We start from the raw sequence: 18716 nt of genomic DNA on the forward strand, positions 1-18716 counted from the left end.
TGAAAAGTAACAGCCTGCTCTCCTTAAAAATATCTCCTCATTAAGCAGTCTCTTCCTTATCACGCAATAGCCAATTTCTTGATAAGAATGAGGGCAAAATGTTTTTTAAAAAATAAATCCAAAGGATACAGCAAAAATTGGGAACGTCTCTACTGCTGCAGGGTTAAAAAAAAGAGGTCATCATTAACCAACAGATAAAGCAATTAACACTTAGAGGATTTATGTGGACACCGTGTCCATTTCGAGTTTTTAAATCGTCATAGATTAAAATGTATTGAACGTATCGTGATAAATACCACGTCTATGTGTAGGGAATTTCAATTACTTTAAGTTAGGCTAAAGAAAATCTGGAAAATATTTTGCTTTTTAAAAGATAATTAAGGTCAAAGTCGAAAATATACGCGGAGGATGAAAATGGTCACCGTGACCAACGGTTTTTTTTCGAAAAAAATCGACGCGCCCGAAGTTTATGAACCATACTCCTGTGTTAAAAGATAGGAATATGGTTCATAATCTTCGGGCACGTCGAAATACTCTTTTGCACAATTGTCAAAGTGTTGTTTACTTTTTTTTTACATAAAAACTCCGGAAAAGGAGTTGATGGCAGAATGTATGAAGGATGATCCTCTATCGCAGAACAATTTTAACCCATCTCATCTTGTAGGGGAACATAAAAAATAGAAGAATCGCGAGAGAAACTCCCCAATATCCACTGGGATCACATAGAAAAGTGCAGTGAAAGTACAGTCCGGGAAAACATAACCTCAATTTTGGAACACCATTGAAATGAATAGGAAGACCTTTATTATGTTCGACCAGCGTGGCATCGGGACCTCTTGAGCTTCTTTATAACTTTCCCAACCTTTCCTGCCTACCCGGATGAAGATTTGAATGATTTTTGCTTTACAACTTTTGTCTTTCCGGACTTCTCGTTGTTGAGTTTTTTTTCTCTTGGAGTGCTTTCCCTTGGAACTGTAATCAACAGTTTTGTGTAAAGTAACAAAGCTTTCCGAGGGCCTACTTTAACGTTCAAGGTGAGTTTCCGGGAAGCTTCCCGCAAGGCCCCAGAATTCAATTTCTCTCTCATTTTTGTAGATTCATCCTTATGGATGTAATTTCAGCCTAAAGGCGGCCAAGCATGATGATGATGATGATGACAAAGCCTCCGGATCAGCTCCTCTTGTGGTGCTCAACAGCCTTTCTGGCCAAGGGAAACATCTGAAGCTTATGGCACAGATGTTGCAGAATATGTTTCCCACAATTAACGTGTCCACATGAAGATGATGCTGAATATTTCAAAGAGGGAGTTGGAGCGGAGTCAGATCGGAATCTTTTTGCCCCCGTAGATCCAAAACGTCCACCCAAGTACAGGAAACGCCCTGCTGTTGAGCCCATATCCAAGAGAAAGCACTCCAAGAGAAAAAAAAACTCAACAACGAGAAGTCCGGAAAGACAAAAGTTGTAAAGCAAAAATCATTCAAATCTTCATCCGGGTAGGCAGGAAAGGTTGGGAAGGTTATAAAGAAGCTCAAGAGGTCCCGATGCCACGCTGGTCGAACATAATAAAGGTCTTCCTATTCATTTCAATGGTGTTCCAAAATTGAGGTTATGTTTTCCCGGACTGTACTTTCACTGCACTTTTCTATGTGATCCCAGTGGATATTGGGGAGTTTCTCTCGCGATTCTTCTATTTTTTATGTTCCCCTACAAGATGAGATGGGTTAAAATTGTTCTGCGATAGAGGATCATCCTTCATACATTCTGCCATCAACTCCTTTAATACTTAAAATAAGCAAATACAAAGATTAATCTAAAAAAAAACCCTTCAAGTAGCCTCCATAAATTGTTTTCTTTTGAGATTGATTAGTGGTTTCAACGCACCCATAAAAACCAATATTTTAGATTGTCTATTGATTTCAATCTTCCATTATAATATTTTTTTATCCAAAATTTGCGCGAAGCGCAATAAATCCCCCCATTAATTGAATGAAAAATGCACGCATAGGTATTTTGCAAATGCAATCTTCCATATTTCCTTGAAATGTTTGAAAAAAAAACCGTTGGTCATTCTGTCCAATTTCATCCTCCGCGTAAGTGAAAATTGCCCGGTCCTCCAAGTGTTAAAAGCGTAGGGAATGAATGATTCGAAGAAGGAGTTTTCTTCCTTCTCTTCAGGGTTTGATTGAGATTTTAGGGGTCGGGACAGCGCGTACGCAGTCCCGGCTATCAAAAATTGTGCGCACGAGTTATCCACATTAGGGATAATCGCAAGGGTCAGCCCAACCGAGGTGCAATGGAAGAGCCTCGCCTCGGGGGAACCGCCTTAATGATCACGGTAGCCCCTACGCCAGGTAAGTATGCTTTGGCAGCCGGCGCTTCAACCACTTCAACCTCAACACAAAGTGCTGCCGCGCTGAAGTATACGGCAAATGTGGGAAAATCCATTTTTCTTCCCAAAATTACTTGAAATTTGTAAGAAAAGTTATGAATATTTATGATAAAAGAAAGATTTATTGACGAGGATTGTTGTATTGGGGATTATGTACAGAATTGGGTACTTCCTGGTTAGGAAATTCCTTCCTGGAAGCTAGGAAATAGCCCGGAAAATCTTTGCTGTTCCATCTTCACTCGTTGTTAGGAGGAATTCCCCATTTTTGTCCAGTTGAATGTCATAAATCTCCTTCTTGTGCCCCAGGAAGGTGGTCTGGAAGATTAAAAACAGAGAATTAGTAACATCCTGAGGTTTGGAAAGCCTGAAGGGTCTTACTTTGAGTATTCCACTTCTTCCTTCGAAAATTTTAACGGAACCATCGAGTGTGGCAGCGTAGAGGGTCATATCGCGTGTCCAGAACAACTTGGTCACACCGGACATTTCATCATCCCTACACTGACACCTGGGGCTCTGTCTGGCTACATCCCAGATGGTTATTTTCCCATCCAGCGTCCCCGTGGCGACGAGTTTGAGCGAATCAGCAATTGGGGAGAAAGCCACAGCTTCCACGGAATTCCCCACATCAACCTTCCCCAGAGGTCCAGCAGCGGAAGCAATAATCAACTTTCCGTCTGAGCCTCCGGAAACGAATAAATTCCCTTCCGGATCTGCGGAGACACAGAGAACTCCATCAGTGTGCCCAAGAGCAGTGTTGGGGGGAATTTCCTGGACAATTGTGGTTGTCTTAATGTCCCACAGCTTCACAGCACCATCAGCGTAGCCCACAACGATTTTCTTGGCATCCGCCGTGAGACTTGCACACTCTGCCTTGGAATTGTGTCCCTGGATTACTTTGCAATCCCCTGATGGGATGCGCCAGAAGTAGACTTCACCACTTTCACTGCCCGCCATGAGGACATTTGATGCTCTGTGCCACTCCATCCATGCCATATCGCCAACGTTGAAATGCCACACACGCCTGTAGGCTTCGGACACCCGGAAAACCTGGAGGAAGCCACCCAGATCCCCCGTGGCGAGGAAATTCCCATCGTAGCTGAAGGAAGCAGCAATTACCGTGTCTGTGTGCCCTTCAACCTTGAAGACAACCTCTCCATTGGCAGGTCGCCACACGTAGGCTGTGTCATCTTCACTTCCAGTCACAACCAGGGAGTCAGTGGGATGAAAACTCCCACAGAAAATAGGTCCGGAATGTTCCCGGAACGTCATGACTGCATCATCGCGTGCTGGTTCAAAATCCCCCTCATCTTCCACATCAGCTGTCATCTCTGGAGGTTCTTCGTCAGATTCTGAACCACCTCCCATCCTGGCTAAGTCATCATCATCCACAATCTCCTCCATTGTCACGAATTCCGCGGGATTTTCTCCTGGATTTCCCTCCATTTCCTCACCACCATCGAAAAGATCTTCATCGGCATCACCGGGAGGGGCTGTTGGGCGTCTTGGGGAGTTGTCTGATCCCATCTTGGCTCCTTCAAGCCTAAAGAATCGGAAAGTATTGAGAATTCACTGATTTTTAGGCAAAGAAAACAAACCTCGCGAACACCTTCCGGATTTTTCGGACTTATTCGGACGCACGTGTTTTGGCTTCGGAGGTGTGAGCCGAGAAAGTTGATTAGGGTGATTTGGGAATTTATGAAAGTTTCAACATTTCATGAAATTTATGAAATAATCCAAAGAAAATTAATTTTTTATTGTAATTTTCCGAGTTTGCACATAAATAAAAAAATGAGAAATTTTCTATTTTCTTTTATTTTTAATCCCCATAAATAATTGATTGAACCACCAAATGCTCAATCATGATTGAATCAATGAGATTGATCATTGATTGATAAATAATTGATAAATCTAATTTTATTTTATGATGATAGTTAATTGAGTAATAATTGTCTGTCAATCTCATTGATCAATAGTTGATCAATTATGCGGTCCTACATTGAGCTCAGTAGTTGATCAATGCAGAAAATGCTGGAAAAATGCTGGAAAATGCATATAAATGAATAAAATCCAGAAACGTTGAACGTTCTTAAGTTTATTCTAACGCTCTCTAGTAGATAAAAGTTACTTCTACAGTTTATTCCAATGTTTTATACTAAAGAAATCTTTTTAAACTTGAAGAATATCAAGAATGAAACATCCCGATGTAACTCGGCTATGTATGAACCTCCTGGACAATGAGAATCAGTGAGGATTTCTTGGGTGTCTTCTGACTGATGACAAAATAAGTTCAAGAAACCGTAAGATAAATTGATTGTATTTGCTTTTCATTAGGCCATCACACACAAAATAACTTTGCTCCGGGGACCATGAGTGTGCTGCGCGAATTCTTGGGCTTAATGAAAAATTCTCTCATCTTGCGAGATGCTTTATGGCGTGCCCCACTTTCCGCGATGCCTGCTCTGTGCGATGATTGAGTACCACCTCCGATGGTGATTTCCTGCGAATCCCGCGCAGGAATCACAATACGTTCTGATTGATTTCCCATGTTGCGCGCGCGATAGGGGCAACACTGTGGCGCATTTCCGTGCGATGGTGGCACAAAAAAGGGGCACCACCACAGTGAGAAAGGTAGACCGATATATAAATCAGGTAATTGTGTGATCTAAAGTGAATCGTGATGAGGATTGGACACGTTTTCTGTGCCCGATTGGAGATCAATAGATGAGAAAAAGGGTGTTTTGTAGCATGTCACAGGTATTGTCATCAATCGACATGATGAGCGATTTTTTAGTCTTTTTAAAGTTTTATTGATTACTTTCTCCAACCTATTAATTCGAATTTGGATTGTTCTAAATCTTGAGCAACATTTGACGAGTAATGAGCAAAGAAATTGTCTAGAATTGACAAAAGGTCGTTTATTTTGAAAAGAAATTCTAAAACTTTCAATTTTTCAAGAGTTTTAGTTTTCCGTAATTTTTTTTTGAATATTTTTACTCTATTTTACTCGAATTTTACTCTTTTTCGCATTTTTATGGACATTTAATTGCATTTTACATGAATTTGGCATCGATTCTGCCACAAATCTTCCTTATTTTCATGCAATTTTTAGAGTTGTAAGATTTTTGGTATTCTCTGAAACATGTTTTAAATACTTTTTGTTTTCTTTCATTTGTCGTATCATTTTAGAAGAATTTCTTTTCTTAGAACCTTTAAAGGTGTTTCTGAAAGTTTCCTGGAAGAGAAAATCTTTAATTTTTCTTTTAAACTAAAGAATCACAGCTAAAAACGACAATAGAACGATTTTATTGATTTCATTGAACTGTCAAAATCTGATAACTAAGTTCAAGTTCAAAGAAATGAAAAGATTTTTATCAGAATTGACCCCTTTTTGTTGCAATTTTTTGCTTCTAATTGTATTTTCATTTTGCACATTTTCCGATATTTCGTGAAAAGTTTCATCCCACATTGTGAATCCTTTCTGAATTTCTTACAGTAATTAATGAATTTTTATTGAATTTTTATGTATTTGTACTTTTTTGCGATATTTCTTCAATTATGCAGTTTAATTACCGATTTTTGAATATTGCTTGAAATTTTAGTGAAATTTTCGCATTAATTTCGGTATTTTTTGCGAAATTTTTGTTTATGAGAAATTTTACTACCCTTTTTCCAATTTTATGAAGTAAAATAATATTTGTGCAGTCTTTTTGAAATATCATTTTTGTAGGATTAAAAAAAAAAACGTTTTCTTCCAAAACGTTTCTAGACCTGAGGAGGGAAATAATTTTCCTTGTCACGTTATTTCAGCTAAACAAGAAAATGGAGTGAAAAACAGGAAAAGAACGAAAATTTTTAACTCCTAATTGATTTGAATTTAAATTTTCCGTTAAAGGGAAATCGAAAGATTTCAATGCTAGGTGAAAACAGGAGTACATCAGACTAATTAAAATTTCTTCATATATTGAGAAAGTTAAAGCTCTTTGGTCACCAAGAGAATCACATTAATCATACAAAATGCTCCTCATTTACCCCATCCATACACCAGGCTGTATTTGTGCCGTGTGCTGGCTCGTCTTGCAGGCACACGGCAAGTCTAAAGCGCGAGGGTCCCGTTATTCGTCTTATGTTTTGGACTCAATTTACTCGAATGGAGTGCTCCGAAGTGCCGGAGAGGGCTTTTTTTGTCCGGGGCTTATGCAATGAGCACCACACAGACGCACACACCGGTGTGCCGGGAAAGTCGTGAGACACCAAATCGGGCCACACCGCCGGAGAGCCCCACAAAGCTCCGTCGACAAGGTGTTTGGATGCGCGGATGCCGGCGCGAAAGGGGACACGAGATGCACGCGGGATGGTGTTGCCATTGATGGGGGGATTTTGGGTCAGGATGGAAGGCAAAACTGGTGGTGGTGGGAAAAAGTTTATCGGAAGTCGTGATCGTATAGTGGGGAGAACTTGTGGGATTCTCCGTAATTGCCAGAGCAAATATTGGAAAATATTTACATTCCATCATCATGCAATGAGTCAGAATTATTTATTTTCTTCCAGCAGCAAAGAATTCTGCACTTAAAAGTGATTCTTATTTGATATTTGAGAGATTTCTAATTGGAAAGATTTATTTAATGTGCTCGTTCTATTTTCTTTTTAAAAGAAATATGATCAGTAGCGATTAAAATGTAGAGGATTGTTAGTAATTTATTAAAATGGATTTTGTCATGTTTTTCGAATGTTTTTAGAAATATTTTTGAAATTGTAAGACAGTTGAGAATTAAAAATTTGCTAAACTTTTCAAAAGGAAATGGAAGAAAATGGCGCTGTTTGTTGTTTTTATAGCAAGCTGGAAACATAGTTTCAAAGATTTGCTATAAATTTGATAAACAGCGCCGTTATCTTCCCTAAAAGTCTGTGGTGGTGAATGTCAGAAGCTTAGAATTTTATAGCAAGCTTAAAATTGACTATAAAAGTAATCTGAAGGAATTAAAAGCCCTATTTACTCTTCAAAGTCTACCTTGTGTTGCGCCCGACTCACTATCCAGCGAATATTAACCTGCTCATAGAGTGAGTACCCTTAGATTGGCGGTAACTGTAATGGCTGCCCTGCCCACCCTTGGCAACGGCTTCTGCCTCTAGGTTAAAAGCCCTCAAATAGGCGAGAGAATATGAGAATTCACAAGAGAATGTAGGAGAGCACTGAGAGAGTAATTAGATGAGAAAATAGCAAAGAGTGCTGATGAGTGTAGAGAGTGGCAAAGAGTGCTGATGTGTGTAGAAGAGAGCGTTAGTCGAAGCTCAGCCTTGTGCGGAAATGGCTGTGCGTGTAAGTGCTCTATAGATTAGTTTGAGGACTACGAGGGTTGAGGTTACTAGAGGAGTTGACCAAAGCCCTGTGGCGCCCCCCTATTCAGGACGCCACATTTGTAATGCTATAAAATTATTAAATAGCGCCCTCATTTTTCGTGGACATGTTGTGGTGAATTTTAAAAGTTCAGCATTTTATATCTACTGGAGATCGACTTTAAAATGTTGAATTGTTTCAGTCTAATAGTTATAAAATGGTGAATTTTCAAAATTCACCACTATATGCGCTTACTGACGATGAAGGCGCTGTTTAGTCAATTTTATAGCAACTGAAAAAAAAGAGGCCTTGGTCTGATTTAGTGACTCAATTCAATTTAATAGAATTTTCAGAAGATTAAGAAATCCAGAAATCTCAATCTTAATTAAGGAAAGTTTGACAACTTCTTCACGTCAATTTGAATTCAAATTACCACGGGTATTTAACTGATTCTTGATGATCAAGCTTCCTCTGCTTAAATCTAATAAAATGAATTATTGGCCACTTTTTATGTGAATTGATTATATATGGAATGACTACGAGGGCCGGCATTTATTTCTACCTCATTTCCGTAATATGCAAATCAATGTGAGAGACATTTGTGTTGTAATGTGCCATCAATTACCAAAGCATCACATGGTGGGCATGAATGTTTTATATTTTCTTATTTTGGATGATGATCTCGTACACTCGGGGCGCCCGCTCTTTGGTGGGGAATGTGTCTCCAGAGCGAAAATGTGGTCTTGATTGAGTAGGTGATGATCTCACGCGCTTCTATAAATGCAATATTATTGCGACCTTCGGGAAAAATGTTGAGAGATTGTACATAGAAATTTTCTCCTTCTTGGGTGCGGCACTTTTCCCGCTGGAACGTTTTTTTTTAATATTATTTTGAATGGCGGTAATTTGCGTGGAGCGAGAGACGCGAGTTGATTTGTAAGATCAGTGGCTCCCCTGTGGTCCATTGAATCAACAAAATATATATAATACGTACTATGTATATAGAAACTATATAGTTGCAAGTTTTTGAGGTGAATGTTGTAAAGAGCGAAAGGTGTAGTGTTTTGGTGTGGGGGTAAAAGAGACGGAGAAATGTGTGTATTATATCCGAAAGCAGCGATTCCAGGCATTTTGAGGTGAGCTCAGACACTCAAGAAAATCCACGGGAGTTAGTATAGGTCTCGATCGCGATGTGGTTGCGTGCTTCCAACGTCTTCTCACCACACGGCAGTGTTTGCAATGAAAAATAACATCAAATTGTGATCTTTGCGCAAAGAATGGTCCAATGGCTCTGAAAAATCAATTGATCAGTGGATGATCGCGTAAAATTAGTAAAATTTTTTGCATAAGATCAGTGATCCTCGTTGTGAAAGATTCCCCAAGAAGTGCTAAAGCAGGAGAATTCAGTGCCAAAAGGGCATTGATCAGATGTGAAAAGGTGTGAGTGATCGCAATGAGAAAGATTTTTATCAATTCAATGGTTTTCTTCTCAAATTGCGAAGAAAGAAAGAATAAATAAAGAAATAAAGTTGAATGAAAAACAGTGATCTTGACTTAAATTGTGCAAAAAAAAAAGCTAATTCTTTCAGACTCTATTTCACCACTGATGTGAATTTAAACTTCAATAATTATCATTTTCATACACTATGCTAATCAGCACCTTGTGAATGTATTTTCTTCTCTCTCACCTCATGCTGTGCGATCTCTTCGGCATTTTGCAATTATTTTCTTCATGCATGTTTGTGTAAAGAAAATAAGAAAAAAAACAACAGAGGAGAAAGAAAATAAGAAACTTCGTCTTAGCAAAAGAGTGTTTTTGTGCTTTTCTTCCCCATCAATGTGGTAGATGAACCAATTCAATCATCAACAAAATTGAGGATCAAACACCCCAGAAAAAAAGAGTCCCATCACACATGAGAAATTGAAAGTGTTCGTGCTTGTGCAACGGCCATAATACGCGGATATTTTGCAAACGAGTCAAGAATTAAAAAAATAAAAGAGCTGCGTGAAAAAAGGTGAGAAACGCCATATTAATGATCGTGGACCTCTCGAATGGAATATACATTTTTAATACGTTGACCATCAAATTCATTCCCCAAAATGCCACTTTAATGCTCCCTCGTGGCGATCTTTCTTTATAACTTTTATTTAAAGAATCTCTCTCTGTTGGTTTTTATTCATCACTGGGTCTCTTCTGTTTTGCCACACCGTGGTCAAAATGAAGAAGTGAAATAAAAAAAAACAAACCACGAAGAACATCAACTGAACAGATCACCCAAAAGGTGGTACAAGAAGCATCTTATATACCGTTTGCAGAGAAAGAGGTCTCACCTCTTTCAAAGTGGACGCGTAGTGCTCGAATGAAGAAAAGTTAACCAAGTTAGGGGCAAACAAGCTTACCGGGAATTGTGATTCATACGCGAAATATATTTGATTCTCCCGTTCTTCATCATTCTATTAATTTATTGATTTTTTTAAAAATATTTTATTTAATATTTAATTTTGATTTTTGTTAGCTCTATTACCTTTTGTATATACCATCACCCTAAAACAGCTATAGGTTCTTTTACTGGTCTTACAACTTTACCTCAGACCACTTTTCTCTATCTCCATTTTTGACTTTTTTTTTTAAATGGGCGAGTAATTTTAGTCACTAGTAGGGTAAATTAAGTCGGTGGAATTTTCCAATATTTCCAATGATTTTCTACCTGAGAGATTAATTGAAATTGATAGCTAAGCTTCTCACCTGTTAATCCGCAACAAAGAATTTAACTTTTCTAGCCACAAAAATAGAGAATTTTGCGATTTTCTCAATCACGTCATCTGCTTATTTTCTCAGGAGGGATGGCAACAGGTTGTGGTGTTGACGCAATTTTACATTATTTAGTCGTTAACTATTAGTTGGTGTTCCACTTCGTGGCCAAACACCAAGTATTTAATGATAGAGCACGATTATTCACACCAAATATTTTATTTACCTTACAAGCTGTGTTTAGTTGGTATTCACATAAATTTTCAAGACATAACCCACCCACCTTAGAATCCTCCCCGGACAATCATTAACTTTATTTACAGTGCAGAACAGACCCTTTACATAAATGAATTATTAAATTGTCCTTAGCTGGAAAAGGATTTAATACGTGGTTGGAAATTTCTGAAAATTGATTCAAAATATTTGCATGAGGCAATAACGTTTAAAAACTTTTACGTAAATCTTTATTTAAAAACCAAAATTCATTACAGATAAATATTTTAACAGTTAGTGTAAGAAAATCATTAATATTCTACCTAAATTATAAGACTGTGTGGGACAGGAGAGATAAGAGCTTGGAAAATCGAACGAGGACCTAAACCAACTTAAAAATCTAATTCTTTTCAACAAAATAGATCAAAACTGTCTGAGAAAAGGTTGAAGTACAATGGAAAATTCTCTAAATAATTATATTTGGGGCTTTTCGTAAAAGTTTGATTGATTTTTCACAGTCACTCTTGACTCCAACCTTCTGTCCTACATACAAGTGCACATTTTTTTAAGTACATATAATTGTTGATTAAGTTTTTAACTTTGAATTTGTTGTGACATTGAAAACATCCTACTACATGTTTTAGAACTTTTTAAAATACCTTAGTTCTACTTGTAAGTTGTACATTATTAAATAAACTTTTATTATTTAATGGGAGCCAAATTAGCTTCGAAATAGAATGAAAATCAAATAATAAAATAAAACAGAAAAGTACAGATTTGAGTACAGATTGGCCACCAATGAGAGAAGATAAGGAGAATTGTGTTGTGGATGTAGTGATTTTTTGTTATTTCTTGACGTGGTTAATTTTGTCCTGACTTGAATAGTCCGAAACGTTGGCCGGAAATAAAAATTAATTAGCCGAGTGTGAGACCGAAAATCCGCCTTTTAATAAAAATAAACTGCAAAGATAAAAATTAAATATAACATGGATGGAACAGTATAAAGCGAAAGAACGGTAAGTAAAACTTACGGGCTGTGATTCTTTCTTTGTCAGTGAAATGTGAAGATGGCTGAAAATTGAGGATGGGCAAATTTTGAGGAGAGACTTACTCGCGAGCCGAATCACAGCCAACGCGCAGAAATTTTGAAGAAAGCCTTAATCGTGGTGGGCGTTGGCTGTGATTCGGCTCACGAGTAAGTCTCTCCTCAAAATTTGCCCATCCTCAATTTTCAGCCATCTTCACATTTCACTGACAAAGAAAGAATCACAGCCCGTAAGTTTTACTTACCGTTCTTTCGCTTTATACTGTTCCATCCATGTTATATTTAATTTTTATCTTTGCAGTTTATATATTTATCTTTGCATTTTTATATGTATGTATATATAATGTATATATCTATGCATTTATATATATTTTACTTTACTTTTATATATGTATATATAAAACGCCCCGCTTCGCGGGGCGTTGGACTTATGCAACTCAAGATATGACATGTTAACTTTAAAACGCGATATCTCCGGAACGGCTACATAAATTTTCTTCATTTTTGGCATGATGAAAGATATTATAGTCAACTATAATATATCAAAAAATGAAGCAATTCTATAAAGCCGTGCTCGAGATATTCATCGAAAACTCATCGAAAATTTTGTTTTCGATTTTAGCGCCACTTGCGGTCATTTTTTGAACTTGCGATGTTCCGAGCAGTTGTAGGGCTCGTTAATATCTATCATTTGAGCCCGAGTTGATCAAAATCGGTCAAGCCGTTCTCGAGTTATAGCCAATTTTCGATGAAAAATTGTGGCGGCCATATTGGCTAAACGGCTTGGCCGATTTTCGAAAATAAGGTATCGTTGGAAAGGTCTTGATGGCCCCTACAACATATCAAAATTTCAGCCCTCTATCTATCTATCTATAGGGGTGTTCCAAAATGGCGGACGGGGGGGTGGGGGGTAAAATTTGATCTCATAATCGGATTTCTTCCACCCGATATATTAACTTTGCCGTTGACCGCAAGTCTCTATCTATCACCGTTCTCTCGCAATTTAGCGTTATACTCCGGCCGGCCGGACGGCCGGACGGCCGGCCGGAAAGATTTTTGGCGCCACCGTTTTTTGGAATGTAGGGACCCTAATTCGTGCTTATCCCAAGTTTGAGCCCGATCTGACGACTTTGCATTTTTGAGTGTACACAGAAGCTGTGCTTCTTTGAAGAAAGAATCACAGCTAATTCTTTGAAGAAAGAATCACAGCTAAAAATACATTTCGCCTACGGTCGTCCTTTACAAATTAAAACAGAAAAATTAAAATTTAGATATTTAAATAGGATAAGAATTTAGATTTTTTCTTTAACCTGAAATTCATGAAATTTATTTTACTAAAATTTCATTAACATAAAAAAACCTAAAACATTTAGTAAAATATCTGTAGAATGGACATTCCTTGTTTTATTTTACTGAAATTATTAGTTTGCTTACTATTTTGTGTAGTGCATAAATTATTATTGATAAAAGGTCGTATTCTGTGATCAAGAATTTCTTGAAATCGTTGAAATTTCAAGGATCTCTTGGTCTTAGTATAGGACCCAAAATATTCAAGATTTTTAATTTTTCTATGATATTAAAAACATTTTCAATTCTGCTTTTTCAATCATTTTTTAAAATATTTGTCCTCTGATTTCATCGTAAGAAATATTTTGTTTCATTCTTTTCTTAAATGTTGAACTCTGAAACTTTTTTCCGTACCTCAAAGTAAATAGACTCCTCTGTCTAATTCTAAAAATACATAAAATGCTCAATATTGTTAATATCTAAAACTCTACGTTAAAATTTTTTAAAATAATTTGAATGACCATTCGAAGTGGGTTAATAATTAATTTAGAACTGTGTACAAAATAGCACACCAGGAGAAGCACAATTTTACAACATTAACAAATAAAATGAGATTTATATCATACATTCCACCAACTTTCAAACCAAATGCGTTTTGGGATATTTTCATGATCAAAAGCACAGATTTTTGATCCTTAACTTCCATTTCGTACCATTTTGTTTGATACAAATCCGTGAAAATCTTTTCGGATCGATTGAAAATGATCTGCCCCAAGAGGCAGAAGAGAGCAAATTGTATAAATATGAAGGAGAATGTAGTCAAAAAGAAAAACAGATTATATCTTTGCCAAATGAGATACAAATTAAATAAAAGATAGCCTGTACTACTAATTAATTGATAATTAAAGAGAAATTCAAAAATTTCACTGAAATCATTAAATTTTCCCAGGATTTCCAGGTGAAAAGTAATAATTTTCCGTAGATAGTCTTTTGCTGTTGGAATGTTGGAGCTTTCATTGAGCTCTAAGATTATTTCACTTAAGATGTCCAAAGCTCCGATAAAGTAGACCCCAATGAAGATTATAATGCAGTCTGGTAGGCAAATATTGAGAGCGTTGTAGAAAACTGAAATAAGCCCCATTAAGCTATGAAGAATTTTGAAACTCTCATCAACAAGGGGTACTTTGAAGAAAAGTTTATCGGTCATGACATAGAAATTGCAAACGGTTGCTGCTAAACAACCTAAAAAGGCTGTAGTCCTAAAAAACATTTATATTAGAATATTTCTTAAAGTTTGTTTTAAATTTTTGTAATTACCTTATAAGAAATCTCACAATTATAAAAATTTTTTTCAAATTTTTGTCATAAATCTGAGAAAAGGGATCACTGTCGTGCCTGAGATGCAACTTATGGAACCATTCAAAGATTCCATCAATTTTTTCGAAATTCAGAAGAATAGTTAGAGTTTTCACCAATGCCTGCAAGTATCCAAGCACAAAAGGTACCATAGAGGCAAAAACTAAACCTCCTTCATCGTTATTGAACATTTTCGCAATATATGGAACAATCGAAAGCACTTCCAATATTATTGGTACGACAATGAGAATTTTTCTATGTTTTTCGAAGAATTTTTCAGAGAAAACCAATGCTGAAAATTTGAGAAAACCTTTCAATTTTCCCGCAAGATTTTCAAAATTCTCCCGTGTCTCTATAATATACATTTTGCGTACAAATTTCTTTTCGTTTATTTAATAAAATCGTAAGAAAAAGAAGCGTTTGTCCCGAACGTGAACAACTTTCTGACTGATGAGCAAACTGCCTGATCCAAAAAAAGCTTCGATGGAAGAATTCTTTTTCTCTTTAATTTTTAATGTTCTTGTTCGTTGGTGGATATTGCAAATTTTTTTCGCTTCTAAAAGAGAATTTTCTATTAATCTGCACCGGCTGGGAAAGTGAATGTGTGCTTGAATACATTATTTTAGCAATGATGTATTACGCAATATTAAATGTTTGTGGAGCAGAAATTCAAGTGGAGTACATTGGGGCTATTGGCAACTCCCCCGTTAACCTCTGTCCCTCCGCCTTACAACAAAATGGCGTACGCGACTGCACTTGACAGTAGCTAAAGCTAATCACTCTCTTCTCATGATTACTGCCTTGTATTTCTTTCTCTCTCATCGTATGACTCAATAATAACAGATATTTTATCACATATTTGAGGATCTGTTACCTATGCGGGGGGGGGGGGCTGATCATCGCCAGAGTTCGGTAGCCATTATTGTTACCACAAAATTAAGGTACCTCACTCTATGAGCAGGTTATCATTCACTAAATATTGCGTCAGAGCGCTAAAATTTTAAATTTTAACATGGATCCCACGTGCTTGTGACCCAGATTGTTATCCTAGGTTAAACCTCTTAGTTAAATATCTTATTAAAAATTTATTAGGGTTAGGATGGAAAAACTGAAGTTACAATATGGATAACGTAATACCTCCAACCTTGTAACCCTCACCCCCTCCCCCCTCCCTAAAGCACACCAAGCCCTGGAAAATGTCGCAAAAATTATTAATAAAGTAATTTTATTGCGTATTTCCACTCACTCAGCTTTTTCTCGTGGAGGAAAATGTGTTCTTTTCAAGGTTTTTTCCACGATATTACACATGTGTTGGCTCAGAAATTGCGAGGGGACTAAAATTGATCCATTATCGATCTAGGGGATAAATTCTTACTAAGCAATTGCGTTAAAATATATACTTTATTCAATTCGATCCAATATTGTATAGGAAAATACTGCAATTGTTTCTAAAATCTCATCACTTAATTATCATTAAAATTCGTCATCGACAAAAGGAAGGAAGGACTATATTAAATTCAATATGAGTTATATAATTTCATTTGAAGCAAACATTGAAAAACATTTAATTTTGTAGGTGATCAATAATTTAAATTAAATCACAAATGATGTTTCATTCTACGATAAGATGAAAATTATAGGAAAATATTTGGCGAAAATAGAAACAATGACGTCATCATTGTGTTTTTTAGTTTTTTTAAACGCATGAAACATTCTCGTCGATGTTTCATGTGGTGAATTTTGGTATTTTGTCAATTTTAACCCTTTAACGTCCAACGTGAAACATAAAAACATTGAAACATGCGCTCTTTTAACGCGATTTTTATTCTATGAATTTTTTTAGAGGACTTTTCTCAGTCAGAACGTCTTTTTTGGCCCCTTATGCGTGAATTTGATGCATTTGTAACATGGAAAAACAATTACATTCATAAATAATTGAAAAAATAAAATGTTTCACGTTTGGGTCAGCGTATGACCCAAAAAACCTTAAAGGTTTAAACGCTGTTTGAAGATGTCGTCGTTTGTAAGCAGCACATCTTTTATGCAAATGATTTTTTTTAAGACTTGGAGAACAAAACTGGTAATCGCCCGTCAATTAGACTTTTTTTTTTAAACTGACACAGAATAAAATCTATCTAACCTATCGTAATAAATTTTACAAGATTTTTTAGAGAATTGTAGTTATTTCAAGTTCAACAAAAGAAAATTTGAAAGAAATTTTTCTTTTTGAGAGAAAAATAAGGTCAACGTTTAAGGTTAGGGTTCTTGGTCAGATGTGTCAATTAGTTTTTTTTTTTAATTATTGAAAAGTCTGACTGCAATTCACTTTTGTGGAAAATTTGCTAAACAAAAAATTCTTGAAATTTCGCTCAAGAAGTCCTAAAATTCTTTCTTTTATTCTTTTTTTAATTTTATGAAAACAAAATCTTTTTATGCTATTTTTACGCTCCAAAAGACAACAATGAAAATTTTCCGAGTGTTCTAAATATAGCACAATGGTCACTTTTGGGCTACTTTCAATAGCTGTGACTCTTTTGTAAATCAATCAATGAGACGATATAGGGAACAACTCCCTGAGTTGACAGCGCGCAAGAAGTGTAAGCAATATTTACAAAATGCTGCGAAGCGGTCAAGAGGAGGGAGAGGAGGAGGGAAGGAAGATGAAAGAAAGAGATGAGGAAGCATAAGGAAAGGAGGAAAAATCGAAGAGTCGCAAAGACCATCAAAAATAACACGTGAAACAAGAGATAAAAGTTGTTAAATTGTTGAGATATTCTTTGGCTGGGGTTCTTGTGTGATTTTTTTTTACCATAACAGGTTCTCGCAAGATCTTTTCCTTTGCTCATCTTCAATTCCAAAATCAAAAAGACTGGCTTTTGATACCCACCACACACATGCACACGAGGGAGGGAGAAAATTCTTCAAGAGGAAAATTTTTCAATATGGTTTCTTCACTCAAGAAGTGATGTTATATTTTCAATGATCATGAAAGATCATACATGATCATAAATGAAGATCATCCGCATGATCATTGAGAACGTACACAGATGGGGTTCAAAATCTCCACGGTGTCTTCACCTGTGTTGTTGTGGTCGAAATTCCAATCGAGCAACATTTCGCCATCTCAGGTTCTCTTTGCCATGATCGTGGCTGGAGAGATCGAAGATCCAGAACTAGCCGATTGATTGAACATCTCTCTTTGTGACATACTTTTCACATCATTTCTTTTCACCATTCAACATATATATTGTTTGCTTCACCGTTGTTTGCAATTACCTTTTGACTCCTCAAAGTGTGATCAACCTTTCTTGTGCCGAGAAAACTTTATTTTGGCACCTTCTTTTCAATTATCACACTAACCGTATTTAAAGCGTTAACTTTTCAATTTGTCGCTCGCGAAAAAGGTGCTGATTTGATACACTTGCAAAAATATTTATTTACGCACCTTTCAAACGTTTTAAATTTCTTTCAGCGACCGATCACATTTCAAGATCTCGGATCAAGAATATCTCTTTGACATTTATTCTTTAAAGAATTTATTAAAGGAAACTCACAGAAGTCATAAAATACGAATAAAAAATTAATAACGACCAATGTTTAGCATCATTTTTGCATATAATTAGCTAATTTATGGATTAGGTAAGTCAGTGGCAACTTATTACCTTTCAAAAGTAGGTAATTCTAAGTAAAGTTAACTTTTTCGCTCCCACAGAGTTGTATGCTGATGCAAACGTGAAACATTTTATATCCCAAGTTTTAGTGTAGGTATTTAATTATTTTTCTTAGTTAGAAATCCATAAAACATATAAGAAAACAAAGATATTTAGAGCGAAAATTGTTCTAAGACCGCATGAAACATATAAGAAACATTGAAACATTGATCTTTTCATCATTGTATTTATTTTTCTCATGTAATTCGTGACCATTTTAATGTTGAAACATACTTTATGAATCACTTTTCCAAAAATTCAGGCGCATGAGAATGTTTCAAGTGAATTCTGTTTCTAATTTTTTATTTAGCTGAATCCAATTATTTAATAGAGCATTTCGTGTTCTCTAAATTTTCCTCAGATTACATCTTATTCATATAAATTCAACGTATTTCTAACTTGGAAAACAATGAAATTCATTAGAAATTCGCAGAATTAAAATGTTTCTTCCGTTGATATCTGCAAATGATACTCAAATCCCCGAAGTGGTTAAGTGTCAAGATGTAAGTTCTTGAGATATTCTAACAATTCAGTGCGGCACAAGAAGATCCCTGGTTTGGAAAATATATAAAACCCAATAATTAAAGAAAAACCATTGATTTTGGATTGTCTTCCTCGAAGTTTCAGTT

General features: G+C 36.2%; 2 protein-coding genes and 1 non-coding gene across 3 annotated transcripts in view; 1 reads left to right on the forward strand and 2 right to left on the reverse strand.

Moving 5' to 3' along the window:
• Positions 1–2196: 2196 nt before the first annotated feature.
• On the reverse strand, positions 2197–2359 carry LOC129796708 (U1 spliceosomal RNA). Its single transcript, XR_008751256.1, has one exon. It is a non-coding gene; the product is annotated as a U1 spliceosomal RNA (small nuclear RNA).
• Positions 2360–2491: 132 nt separating this feature from the next.
• On the reverse strand, positions 2492–4085 carry LOC129795601 (angio-associated migratory cell protein). Its single transcript, XM_055837036.1, has 3 exons — positions 3996–4085; positions 2768–3929; positions 2492–2704 (listed from the first exon to the last, which is right to left on the reverse strand). Exons 2-3 carry the CDS (start codon positions 3911–3913, stop codon positions 2588–2590), a joined length of 1263 nt encoding a protein of 420 aa, XP_055693011.1. The 5' UTR covers positions 3914–3929; positions 3996–4085; the 3' UTR covers positions 2492–2587.
• Positions 4086–8877: 4792 nt separating this feature from the next.
• LOC129795444 (uncharacterized) overlaps positions 8878–18716 on the forward strand; it is a 112967-nt gene continuing 103128 nt past the window's right edge. The window contains exon 1 of the mRNA XM_055836722.1: positions 8878–9739. The gene's annotated coding sequence lies outside the window, so the exon portion shown is untranslated. The remainder of the gene's footprint in view (positions 9740–18716) is intronic.

Source organism: Lutzomyia longipalpis, chromosome 4, assembly GCF_024334085.1.
Source record: "Lutzomyia longipalpis isolate SR_M1_2022 chromosome 4, ASM2433408v1".
NCBI classification, from domain to species: Eukaryota; Metazoa; Arthropoda; class Insecta; order Diptera; family Psychodidae; genus Lutzomyia; species Lutzomyia longipalpis.

Coding starts and splice junctions, on each gene's coding strand:
- LOC129795601 (XM_055837036.1), bottom strand. CDS start 3,913: ATGGGATCAGACAACTCCCCAAGACGCCCAACAGCCCCTCCCGGTGAT. Junction 2,705..2,767: donor GAAGAAGTGGAATACTCAAA/GTAAGACCCTTC, acceptor TTAATCTTCCAG/ACCACCTTCCTGGGGCACAA.